The sequence below is a fragment of the Uloborus diversus genome, chromosome 10 (assembly GCF_026930045.1).
Source record: "Uloborus diversus isolate 005 chromosome 10, Udiv.v.3.1, whole genome shotgun sequence".
NCBI classification, from domain to species: domain Eukaryota; kingdom Metazoa; phylum Arthropoda; class Arachnida; order Araneae; family Uloboridae; genus Uloborus; species Uloborus diversus.
In genome coordinates this window covers 128531025-128545037 of record NC_072740.1, presented here as the reverse complement: position 1 = coordinate 128545037, position 14013 = coordinate 128531025, and the positions used below count along the sequence as shown (strand labels likewise).

Below are 14013 nucleotides of genomic sequence, written 5' to 3'. Positions count from 1 at the left end.
ATGAAGAGCCAAAAATATTCTGGGATATTAAAGTCACGGAAAAACAAAATCCTTTCTCGAACGTTAAAAATTTCAATCAAGAGTAACAATAAAATAAAATGCATATGAAATTTTTCGACAGTTGAAAAACCTAAAGAAATAAGAAATTCCTAACGCTAACGAAACATTATACGCTAACAGGAAATGATTCAAACACTTGAACGAAAAAGAAAAAAAAAAGCTAGACGGAGAGAGATTTCCTTTTTATTTTTTGCACTCGCTGTTGTGTAGTAATCTACGAAGCACAAGAATCATTTTATTTAGGTTCTCACTTGTTGATTAGTGATAAATTGCGGTTATTATTTTGGTGATTAAATGTTGCTTATCGAGTACTCAAGAAAATAATGATAGATATATTTAGTAGCGTTTTTAATGATGGAAATTTCACGACAGTAACGGTCAACTGAAAATCAACAACTAACGGTACTACGATATCGTAACGGACTAACGGTAACTAAAAAGCATTAAACGTACTTTTAACTATGTTTGAAAGCCCTAAAAGCTACGAAGTGATCAAAAGCTGTACTTGTTATTTTAAAGAATTATCCTAGAAAAGTTGAGATTTAATCCAATAGTGTACTTCATTCAATGTGAAAGACATAGAAGCCACGCTTAGATGCAACCTATCATTCGTCCGCCATATTGAAGTGGTTGAATGGTGAATATATGCCGGAAGCGCATGCGCTAGCAAGTCATTTTGCGATTGCTTGCTGTTTTGGCACCCCTGTCTACGATTGTCTGCTGTTTTCGCACCCCTGCTCTACTTCCTGGCTAGTATTGCACCCTTGGGCCTCATGCTTTCACCTTAGGGGGAATATATTCACTCGTCTGGAACCTCTGGTTATAACAGTGTAGTCTTCTAGACATTGTGGAATCAGTTCAAAAATAGTGGGACAGATTCGAAACAACACCATGGCAACCAAATATTCAGATTTTATGTGATATTTTCCGAGAAATACCTTCCATCTCTTAATTTTGTCCACCAGTGTAAATGAAGTAACTTAAAGGAAACTGTTACGATCGAGTTCAGCCTAGGCTAGTGGATCACAGATGCTAGATTCCTATGACGATGGCGAATATTCGACCAGATTGGGGCCGAATATTTCGTATTCGGCCAAATCAGTAGAGCGCAAGCCAAGTAAAATCATGACAAGAAGTTTGCGTGTAAAGTTTTTAATTGCTAACCAAATGTAACGATTTTTTTCGTCGGCACTGTACTGTAAGAATGTGTCTTTGTTTATTCAAACTCCTTCAGCATTTCATTAAATTTTATTTTTCAATAGGTTTTATTGTGGAGAATGGAGTAACAAAATTGCCATATGGAGGTCAAAGAATAATACATCACATGAAGCACGCGTTAGCTTCAAAACATTTGAGGTATAAAAATTCACAATAAATTATTAAATGCTGTATGTTTCATCGCATATTCATACATTTTTGTTACAAAAATTTCAGTCTTTCAAGTGAGATAGATTCTTTTATGGTTCAGTATATCATGGAAAACGCTGCATATGTAGCTCAAGATTTTGACACAGAAGTGCAACTTTCAACTGGAAATACAGATGTGATTAAAAAATCTATTGCTCTTCCGCAATTTGGAAAAGACAGTGCAATGCTGTAAGTACATGTTTTAAATATATTAAAATTCAACCGTGGTCACGTGAGTGATGACCGAGAAGGTTCGAAAAGTCGCTGACTTGACAACAATTGGCGATTTCTTGTCAAAAAGGGAGCCAACCTGACGACACCTTCAATTTCTCACTAATCTCAATTGACTTCAAATACATGAGGCAGTGAGAAGCAAAGGGATGTAAGTGGCAAAATTAAAAATTTGGAGATAACCAGTACATATGGTAGGTGAACCTCTTCTCTGTCTTGGGGCAAGAGATGGTACTAGTAGCCCTGGTAGTTTCTACTATACAGCATGATTGAGAAAAAAAAATTTAATGAAAGCCTATGTAGCATGTTATCTTTAAACGCGTTTTACTCAAAACTTGAAAATGTCCACATTCATCCCTTTGCTTCTCACTGCCTCACATGACATCATCATTATATGAGTCAACGAACCTAGCCGGCGTAGGCGACAAATCATGTTTTACTGGCATTATTGGAAGTATATGAATAAATTGAAAATAACAAAATACTTTTAAAATTTATTTGTAATATGAGTCATTTTTTTGTTTAACAAATGTGTTTTAAAACTTGGGAAAATAATGTAGAATTGAAATAAGGGGGAAACCGGTTTAGGAGGCCGAAATTTTAGTGTTTTTCGTGATTTTTTTCAACAAGAAAGCATTAATCAGAATTTCTTTTAACTTGGAGGATATTTTATTCATCTTTTGAAGTACACCTTGTAATTTGTGAAGTCATTTCCACCAGAATTAGTGGAGATAGAAGTTTCTATCAATGGGCGTTCGCCATCTGAGCTTGTTGCTGGGACGAAGCCACAATTTTTACCCATAATCATTACATTTATTCTTTCTCATAAGAAACATACACTATGTGACCAAAAGTATTGGGACCCTTTCAAAAATTCCCATTTTTTACGAATTTCTCTAGAAATAAACGACCAATTGCTCTGTAATTTTTTCACATAAAAAGTATACTCCAGCTGACATTTTCAACAAAAATTAAGTCTACTCTACATTTAGGTGACGAGCAACAAATTGAGGAATCAAAAAAAGGTTTTTGATCATCCTTCATTGTAAATAGCTGGGAATAAGCTATAAATTTCAGAAATAAGTTAAAAACCTATCTAAGTTTATTTTTATATTTTCGTGAAAGTACCTCTTATGCCTACGGAGATATAAGCATTTCTTTCGAAAATACAAATTGTTTTTGAAGGTTTTCCGCTCATATCACGAGGAATTTCCGTCAAACGCTATTAAACTTTCAGAATATTTGACAGCATATTAGAGAAAATTTTAAGATAAAATATTAAAAATTGAATGAAATATGAACGTTTAAAGCAATTAATTTTTCACTGCTCATGCGCGAAAGATAGCAATTTATAGACTTCATAATCGGAAGCCCAGTTATATTCTACAACTCATCAAAAAATTCCAACTTGATAACTTTAAAATGTAAAAGTGATCAGCTATCTAATGAGTCGAATTTTAATAGTTCTTGGCTAGACGACGAATCGTGAGGGATCATTCGCAAACAATCCGTACTTATCATGAATCACTCTGCAACGAAAACAGGAAGTCTTGCCAGTTTGCGAACGACCCCTTACCATTCGTCGCCTATCCAAGAATTATAGAAATTCTGCTCATTAGATCGCTGATAACTTTCTAAATTTTAAAGATATTGAGGTGTAACTATTTTATGAGTTGTGGGATATATCTGAGCTTTGGATTATAAAAATTATAAATTTCTATCTTTCGAGCATGCGCAGGGAAAAATTAATTGCTTTAAATGTTCATATTTTCTCAAACTTTCAATACTTTAACTTACAATTTCATTATTATGTTTCTCTAACATGCTGTCAAATATTCTGAAAGTTTAGTATCGTTTGATAGAAAACTCTGCGTTATATGAGCCGAAAATCTTCAAAACAAATTTTCATTTATGAAAGAAATGCTTATATCTCCGTGGGTATATGAGATACTTTCACGAAAATATAAAAATAAATTCTTGCTATTTTTATAACTCATTTCTGAAATTTATAGCTTATTCTCAGCTATTTACAATGAAAAATGATCAAAAACCTTTTTCCGTTCCCTCAATTTGTTGCTCGTCCCCTAAATAAAGAGTAGACTTTATTTTTGTTAGAAAATGGCAGCTGAAGTATATTTTTTATGTGAAAAAATTACAAAGCAATTTGTTATTTATCTCTCGAGAAATCCGTAAAAATGTGAATTTTTGAAAATTTTTGGTCATAGTGTACCCTCCTAGAAAATGAACTTAATTGTGATTTAAAAAATTGAAAATTGCACGTTTTTGCGGTGTTTGATTACTATGATATGTTTTTCTACCATATTTTTCACACTTCTTGCAATAAAAAATATTTTTATTTATAAAATCATCAAAGAGTTAGGTTCGCATAGAGTATAATTGAATATAGAATATTCACACAAATTTTCAGAACGATTGGTCAAAAATTCTTTGAGCTAGATAAGAATGCACACCAGTTGAAAAAAGTTGTTTCGAGAAAAATGCGTTTGAAAAAAATGCCGTGCACACGTTTTTGACAGGTCAAAACTGGTTTCCCCTTGAACGGTAAAAGGGGATACAAATTAGACATCTGTCCTTACGATTAATTAAAGACTTCAGTGCAGTGAAAACTCATGTATTTCTCATTCAATTAATCATAATTCCTTTCGATTGTCTTCTCTACTCCCTCAAAAAAAGAATAGGGGGGGGGGGAATTCTCGGAAACATTTTTTTTATCGATCAAGCTAAACACGCAACTGTGTTTTTTACTTCCCTTCATGTGTTTTTTCTTAAAAAACGCGATAATTATAATAAACATTTATCCAAAAAAAAAATAAATAAATAAATCAGCTAAACATGGCTGTAAGCCCATGCAAAATATACATTTGCGCACGCAGACCATTTTATTGTAAGCAAGTCAAAGTTCTTCGTCGATGTGAGAATGGCTTTCCAAGACCAATTCTGTAACATTAATTTTCAACGTATAGTTAAAACAGCTTCAGAAACTTTTGAAGATGCTATGAAGGTGTACAGTGAGTCCACGGTTACGAGATCGAAGGTAAACGAGTGGTATCAGCGTTTTAAAGGTGGATAAGAATCATTTGAAGATGAGCGTATTGTTAAAAGAAAAGACGCAGATAAAATTGAGACACTAAATGCCTGTTAAGATTCTTCGTTGAAATACTCTGGCATCTTCGTTTAGCGAATGGTCAAAGGTTTCGCAACAGTCTTTGTGAAGTTTGTTGCTTTTGGGACACCAACTTAGCATTTCCTTGGTCAGCGAAGCTGCAGTCTGGCTGGAACACTCATCTTCAGAAAGGGATTCATGTCCGTCTTTGAAACGTAAGCCCCATCTGCATATACCATTCGTTCATTCATATACCTTGACTCTCACCATCTTGGAACCATCATAAAAAAAGTTAAATCTAAATTTTCTGAAGGTGTTTTAACCAAAGGCTGAGAAAGCTTAACGTTACAGCGTTGGTTGTGAAAAGTCATGTTTCTCACATCGTCGAAGAGCTAGCTTATAACAAAATCATCTGGGCGAAATCCCATGACATGGATGAAAATATTAACATTGAGGAGAGAGACGATAAAATGCAAATCTCACACACACACACATTCAATTTCTGTTCAACTTGCTTTGGTTGTCATTGGAAACCATTCCCTGAGCTTTTGGAACTTCCTACGTGTAACCTCTACAGTTAAGACTGCTCCATGTTAATCCATCCTGGGACTCTTTTAATTCGTTTTGAGTTGTCAAAACATCATGATGCAAGCTGTATGTAATACCACATTAATATATATATATATATATTTTTTTTTCTTAAGGGAAATATCCCTGGATGATGCCCGCTTCAAGATACCAGAAGGTTTATTTAAGCCTGAGCTTTGGGGTCTTGACAATCAAGGAATACATCAATTAGTGCAAAAAGCAATACAAGCTACAAGTGTTGACGCTCGCAAAAGAATTGCTGAAAGTATCTATGTAAGCGGAGGCGTAACCATGTTGCCTGGTTTTGTTGAAAGGCTAAGTAAAGAGGTATCAAAGCTGAGCAAAACTAAAGTCATGCCAAAAGTAAGTCAATTAGTTTAAATAATTTTGTTAAGTCTGTTATATTATAAAAGATAATTTTATATTTATTACATTCAATCCTTTTATACACTGTCATGCATTATTTTGTACTTTATTTTCAAAATTATTTAATTCGCTCGTAGTTATGATTTCAATAACCATTTAAAGGTAATCTCAAAATATAGAAAAGTATATACGAGAAAGTCCCATATCGCATATTTTTGTAGAAAAGACCAACACGTTTGACATACAAATCTCTCAGATCAAATACGCTTCTACAGTCATGGCAAACCTAATCTGGCCGCATTGTGAAGGCTACGCAAATCCTAGTCACAGCATTGCAATGCTGATCGGTTAGGCTTGCCCCAACTATAGCTCAAGCTCTATGTATAAGGATTGCTAGTCTAGGTCATGTCGTTTTTACTACGGCACCATTAAGATTTCTGGTAATTAACTAACGCTTCAGAGATAATCTGGCTTCGCAGCTAATTATAGTTTACTTAACCCCTTGAGGACCAGCGCGCGGAAAACAAAACGCACTCACGGATCGAACGCTCCGCAATGGAACGTCGCCACGGGCCCACGCATTTTGAGCTGTGAAGCCTAATTTTACCAAAAAATCATATAAAATCAGAATTTCAATATAAAGACTCCAAGTTTATAGGATATGTAAATAATGTATAACTACTTAATATTTATTAACATCCAAGATATAACATTAAAGTAAAAGAATTAAATATGCAAAACACTAACCTTCTTTATGCACACAAAAATAAAGGATACGATACGCAAATAAACAAATACCATTAAAATCAGAATGAAAAAAACCTGTGCTTTACTAGTCTTTATGAACTTAATTTTTAAAATTCTGCTGCGTGGGGTATAGTTCAAAACAAGGATCGACACACAGTCCTACGTTGCATATTTTACACTCATAGTACGAAGTTTGCCTTGACTTTTTGTTTTTTGCGCAAACGACGCATCGTCTTCTAGCTTTGTTACCTTTTCCATCAATGTAAATTTTCGGAAAATGTCTACCGGATAATCGGAAAGGTTGAGTGTCCGGTGATTTTGGAGCTATCTTATGAGTCTTCGGTTTGCTAAACTTATCAGTTATTTGATGAACAATTCTACTTCTGAATTCCAAAGCTGATAGTTTTTCTCCTTTTACTTTCGAGTATATAATGTTTGCATTTAGAAGTGCCATATCTAAAAATCCAAAAAACAGTTTTTTATACCATTTAACTGTTTTTCTGAAAGCAGGATAATGGTGAATGACTGAATCACCACAGTCAACGCCTCCCATGTTTTGATTGTATTCAACAACACACAATGGCTTCGAAATGTCCTCTCCAGTCTTTCTGTCTTTCTTGCCGACTGGCACAATAACATTGTCATGAGCAGTTGACAGCATTAAAACAGTTTTCTATTTGCCCTTAAATGCAAATAAATTCTCACAATTTTTCTGCATCACAACAGTTTCATTTTTTTTTACATCAGGAATGATTTTCGGCATTCCTTTTCTGTTTCGCATGACAGTCCCACACATGTTTGTGTTGTTTTCATGCAGATACGAAGCAAGGTTTGGGGAATACAAAAAATCTGTCTAAATATAAGTTGTATCCTTTTCCCGACAGATCTGACAAAAGTGTTTTCACAACTCTCTCTCACCATAGAGACCTGCGGTCTGAATGATCTCAGTATCCTTTCCAGTGTAAACACAACAGTTCCATATGTATCCTGTCTGCGATTCACACAATTTATATATTTTTATTCCATATCTCGCTCTTTTAGATGATATATACTGACGAAAACTTAAACGTCCTTTCCAACCAGAGTTTCATCAATGCATATGTTTCTTTCAGGCTTCAAATTTTCTATTAGTGCAGTTAGTACTAGCTTGATTTTCTCCAGTTTTTTTCGTTCCGGTAGCGGAATTGAAATGCAGGAATCTCAAAATGTCTAGGAATCTGTTTTTTGCCATAGCCATGCTAAAAAATGGTGTTAAAAGCATTGTATTTGTAGAAAAATGCATTTTTAAGTGTTTTCGGATGATACTCATTAGAATTACTAATGAAAGAAATATCATAAGTTCATCCACTGTTATGTTCTGAAAAGGCTTGATAAGACAGCTAGTTGAGGGTTCAGATTCACTTTGTTTTTCTCGATTATTTTCTGAGCAAAAGCATTTGTTTCATTGACGATGACATCTAAAAGTCTCTCATCAAATAAAAGGTTAAAACAATCCAGTTCAGTCACTGACTGCGCAGTGGTAAAATTTGGTCCAGTTCTCACCGAAAAGGCAATTTGCAGAATTTGTTTTATCTCTGAAGACGAATTAGTGGCAGGCTCAGAGCAAGCATCGCTTGCAAACCTGCTTCATCATAATCTATATCCTTCAGTTTCTGAGGAAGATGAACCTTCTGAACCACTATAATTTTCTATATCACAGTCACTATCTTCGCTAGTTTCGGAATCACTTTCATTCATAATTTTTACTAATTTCACTCTCCGTTAAATATCTCGGTCTTTTAGCCATGAATAAGAAAATTTAACTACATCTCTTGCACATGCCTCAAAAATCCCACAAAATACACCCTGAAGAACCCCTTCTCTCCCATCTTAGCCATCTGGATTCAATAATCGAAGTTCGGCAAATGAAAGAAATGAATAAGAAAGAAGCGAAAGCAGAAAAGAAACCGAAATTAACATGTACTTCCAAATCAAGAGTGCGCTTCTAAAGAGCCATAAATCCTCAGACCTCTGCTAAGCACTTTGATAAATATTCAATTACCTTCCCCTCTCATGTATTAATCAGCTAGATATAGTTATTTCATTATTGCATTCGAAAAAAAGCAAAGCAATAAACAAACGCGCTGGCGTCCTTTTAAACTGTCAGTTTAAAGAGCCAGAATTCCCGGTTTGTTTACATTAATAAATCTATCCTCCTACCCTATCAGACAGTGCGAAAACTAAAACTAACGCCTGTACATGAAGGTCAAATGCCATGTGACTCGAGTATGATGAAAGTTACAACCATTTAGCGCCATCTATTATCATTTAAAAATTCAAATAAATCGTTCCGTTCTGAAAACGCGCTCACGTGCCGTTAGGATGTAAGCGTCGATAAAGCCCTAGTTTCCTAGCGAATCGCCGATCTACGACGTTGCTCCTCGCCGTGACGCTGAAATCAAAGTCAAGTGGATTCCGGCGTGGCCATTCACGACGTCGATTTAGCTTGGGCGCGCATGCGCAGAAGAATCAAGTTTTCGCCTCGGCGAGGAGCGACGCAGACGATCGGCGTGTTTGCTCCTAGGAAACCAAGGCTAAAGAGAGCGTCACGGTAACGTGCCGCTGGGAAAACAAGAGAGGAATCGTTCTGTCACACCGGCGTGCCGCTGGGTTCGAACGGGGTTAACGGACTTTAGTGAAGCTCTTAAAAGCTGTTTCGCATTTTTCCCCATAAGAATTTCTGATGACTTCACAAATCACAAATGTACCTTTCTCTTGGATGCATTATTCTTCATCAAAATGAGTTCATAAAATTGTTTTCACCGATCGTAAATTAAAGTTGCGTGAGATAGCAGAGGAGTTAGTATCAGATTAAATATCAGAAAGTAGTATTCACTATTTTGCATGAAAATTCGTCAGTAAAACTGTGCTCAAAATGGGTATCACGTTTGCTTACAGTCCCTTGTCTATGAATGTTGTTTCCTATGGTTTCAAGAGCCATTTTTAGAGATGGTTTTTTGGATAGTTGATCTTGATGTCGACAACTTTCGTAAAAATGTTAAGATGTGATACATGCTTATGAAGAGAAAAAGTGAAGTCTTCTTTTTTCTTAAATCTGATTCTTGTGTCCTTGAGTAGAGGTCAAAGTTTAAAATTATGAGCTATATAATCATTTTGCTTTTGAAGGAATGAGTGACCATTGCAATTTTTTTTTTTAAATATGAATACAACTTAATACCAGGTAAAAAATATTAGGATAAAAAAATTGGGGGGGGGGGGGGCGAAGGTCAATTGGAAATGCTATATTCTTTGCTTTTGTTGGCTTCTTTCTGTCCGGATATTTGCTAAAGCATGAGTGAATCTTGAAAATATCTATAGAAATAACTAGATACCATATTATAGTACTCAGAGAAACGTAACACAATATGGGTTACTTCTTTTTCTTTTACACTGGACGTTCAAAAGGAAGAAATTTTTGTCAAATTTTTGAAATTTTTATTTTTTTAATTTATTTGAGTATGAGGACAACTTTGAGTTTTGTTTTATTTATTATAGTACAGAGAATGACTTATAATAAGTTTCAGTGTTGTGAAATCAAAATAATTACGCAAGGGACTTTTCAAAGTTTTGTTAATTATTGTTAAGGTTATTTACATTTTTTTTAAATAATTGGTCTTCTAATTAAAATTTTTAAATGAAATTTTATAATTAAGCTTGTACTAGTGTTTAAAGTATATGGTTAAAATTTCATGCAAATCCATCAATAATTAAAAAAGTTTGTTTTCAAGGTTCAGTGTGTCCCCTTAAACGATCTCAAAGTTGGCGATTCTCAAAGAAAAAAAGGGGGGGGGGGTGCAAGTTCCAAGATCAATTACTCTGCAAGCCACGAGTCTATAACTTTTAAACACAGCTGTAAATTTATTTTCATATGGTTAGTTTAAGGTCCAGGTTACAAACCATGGGACCTGATCATCTTTTCTATTAATGAAACTATCTTAAAAGTTGATAATTTTCAAAGAAAAAAAAATTAAGCCAATAACTTTGAAACATTGCTAATTATGATCCTGTAGTTTCAGATTCAGGTCAAAAACCCATGAAATCTAATCAACTTGCTTCATCAAATGGTCTGAAATTTGATGATTTTGAAATAAAAGGTTAAGTTTCAAGATCGATTATACTGTCCAAGGTACAGCTGATCCAAGGATGCCGCTGGAAATTCAAGGAACGGATACAAATTTCTCGCCAAGACGGCTTAAGGTCAGCTTGTGGTGTGTGTGTGGGGGGGGGGGGGGCGGAACATAGTATCATATGGATTTGAAAGAATTCGATGCAGCTGGGAGTGAGGGAAACGTGGCGTCCCTTGGCAGAAAGCGTACTATTAGGCAAGGGTTCAAATAGACTCATTTGGGTAAAATTTTACTGTAATCCAGGAATTTTTACCTTTGACTTTATACTTTTAACCACGTTTCACGCAATGATATTCAAGTTGCCCATTTATTAAATAATATTAATTCTTTTATTAAATTTATGAGTTTTACTGGATTTAGGACTATTTTGTCAATAATTCATCCTTACTCAAATCAAAATAAAACTTAATTGGATTAAGTTATGAGTAAAAAAAAAGTTACTTTTTTTTTAGTTCATAATTTTGTCAAGAAGTGTATTTTAATGTTTGTTATTAATTTTGAAAAATAAAGCAACAAACGATCCTTAATGGCAACATTGTTTCGAATTTGGGCTTTAAATTGTCTTATTTGAACAAAGCTTTACTCCTATTCAGGATTTTTTACCTTTGAGTTAATAACTCTGTCTAGGTTTTCCTGTAATGATTAAATATTAAGGATGCACATTTTTTATTTGCTTTAAGTTTTTAATATAATTGATGAGTCATGCCGAGTGTAGAATTATTCTCACCATTATTTATCTTTATTTTAATGGAAAGAAAAAAAAGGTTCAACTCAGTAAAGTTACGATTAAAACAAAATAAAAAAATTTTGAGTCTAATTTTTTCCACCAATGTATTTTACTTCTCATAAAGAACGTAACTTATTTTCAGTTTCTTTTTATTTTATATGCAATTCACATTCCACTATTAATCATACTTAAGACACATTAATTGCTTTATATCGGTGTATATTAATAATTTAGAATTTTCACATTTACGTTAGTAAATATGAAAATTATAAATGGTGTTGTGGTTGAGAGGGGGGAGGTCTCCAAGATTCACTTTGGAGTATTACTTTTCTCCTACAACATCTACCTTTTAGCTTGACTTCTTCTGGTTTTTCGTAGGTAGGTCCAACGTAGCGCATTTTCAGGAAATTTATTAACAACAATACGCGACACTTCTGATAAAATAACTGCTAATTATTTTACGTGAAAAACGCATAGAATTTGAAAACACGAAAACTTATATATTTTTTCATTATACAGTAAAACCTATCTGCAACGATACTGTTGCAACCTAAAAAAAATATTGTTATGGACAGGATATCGTTAGAGACAGTTTGATTATTTTTAATGGCATTCTGCTGTGACTAAGGAAAATATCGTTATAGACAAGTTTATTGTTATATTCAGTAAGTTACCGCCCTATAGCCAGGGCTAAGGAAGAAATACATGAAATAAACCGCCAGCTCAGTCAATTCCAGCCGAGGACTGCAGTTTCGTGCTTATTAGCACTCATCAGCCCGGCATAGGACTAACTGAGCTGGAGGTGGAAAACCTCTAAAGGAAGCGAAGAGTGCCAAACAAACTGGTAGCTAATATAGAATTAGCACTGACCAGACGAGTGACCGAAGCAATGGTTCGGTTCAACTCGAAGATTGAAGGCAAGGCATGGTATATTCAGTAAGTTACCGCCCTATTACCTAATAGGGTTATTGTTATACACAGTATGTAAGTTTATTGTTATGCAGAGGTTTCACTGTAGAACAAACTAATCTAATCTTTCTTCTCTGCAACAGGTTTTTGCTTCAAAATATAGGTACCACTGTTCTTATATTGGAGCTTGCAAATTTGCAAGTATGAAGGAATTTCCTCAAGTTTGTATAAATTATGATGAATATAGTAAAGACCGTGTTGCATCATTGAAGAAATTTGTATTATGCATTTGAAAACACATCGTCATTATGTATACTTCGACAATTTATTGATTGTAATAATGCAAATGCTGACTGTAAACAAGAAATAAATTATTTTTGTTCGTATTCTTGAATTTGTAAAGCTGCTATTGTTTGTACAAAATGAAGTTTCAAGTACATGAGGGTTGCAAAAAATAGTTTTATGTATTTAGAATGGGTGTGTCAAGAACAAAAAACTTTCGAACTCCCTACCCTTTTCCTCTTGTTGTCAAGGCTACTGCAGTATGAACATTTTTCCGGACGCTGCTTCAGCAACACAAAGTTTTATATGTTGAGGAAGCAAAGCAGGGAAAAAGCTCATAGTGCCGTGACCATGACAACCAGAAAAGGAAAAAGGGAAGGAGCGTTAAAGTTATTTGACCTTGACAAGCCGATTCGAAATACATACTCTACGTAATTGCAATAGAGTGGAGGAAATAAAAACGTAACTTCCTGCTGAATTTCATAAGATCTAATGAAACAACACATTACACAAAAGATAAATATTTATTAACTAAAAATATTACAATTCTTTAAAAAGTACATATGACATTTCGAAACTGTAGTACAAAAATAATTGCCTGAGCGACCTTATATAATATCACAATTCACAACTGAGACACTATATAAACAATTATTACATAGAAATGCACACCAGCTAAGCGTCAAAACAGTATAAACATAGAGATACATAAATGATAAAAATTTCTCACAACCATAACCAACATGAACCCCAATGAATCAATAAAAATAGCAAAACAGAATACACACATACACAAAAAAAAAAAAAAAAAAAATAGCAGTATAAAAAGCAACCTCTTCCTAGAAATAATTTCTTTTCCACTGTTAGGAAGAATATCAAGTTTTGAAACCTAACAATTATTTCTTCAAACACACAGGAACGCTAACTAAAATATTATCAGGCAGTTTCCACATAAATGGGCAAAAATGGAAAACTTTCTTTGCATTTACCGAACAAAAAGAGAGCGGGAATTAGTTTCTTTTACAATTTTCAGATACTTATCTTCATTTTTATTAAAGTTAAAACACCGTTCTTTCAAAGATAAAACTAATTAGAATATAAATTTAGGATTGAAATCATTTTTATTCTACTTTTCGAATTTTGTCTATATAAATACGCCTGGAAAAAAAATTATCTTGAAATACTTATATCTGATTTAGCTATTTGTTATAGCTTCACTTCAAATTATGTAGAAATATACTTTCCCATTTGGCAAAAAGGAATCTGAAAAATAATTTAATCCTGATCATAAAATATAACGTTTTTCAAATTGCATTTCCTTTCCAAAAGATTTTAAAAAATGATTAATAATAAGAGAAACATTTCAATTCTAAACGTTCCTCAACATTCTCATTAGAATTATAAAA

At 33.9% G+C, this 14013-nt stretch overlaps 1 protein-coding gene across 1 annotated transcript in view; it reads left to right on the top strand.

Annotated features, from left to right (window-relative positions):
- Nucleotides 1–12711, top strand: part of LOC129230973 (uncharacterized) — a 141509-nt gene extending 128798 nt beyond the window's left edge. The window contains exons 13-16 of the mRNA XM_054865211.1: nucleotides 1323–1416; nucleotides 1495–1656; nucleotides 5527–5773; nucleotides 12469–12711. Coding sequence (XP_054721186.1) covers nucleotides 1323–1416; nucleotides 1495–1656; nucleotides 5527–5773; nucleotides 12469–12618 — 653 coding nt within the window. The 3' untranslated portion in view covers nucleotides 12619–12711. The remainder of the gene's footprint in view (nucleotides 1–1322; nucleotides 1417–1494; nucleotides 1657–5526; nucleotides 5774–12468) is intronic.
- The last annotated feature ends 1302 nt before the right edge of the window (nucleotides 12712–14013 follow it).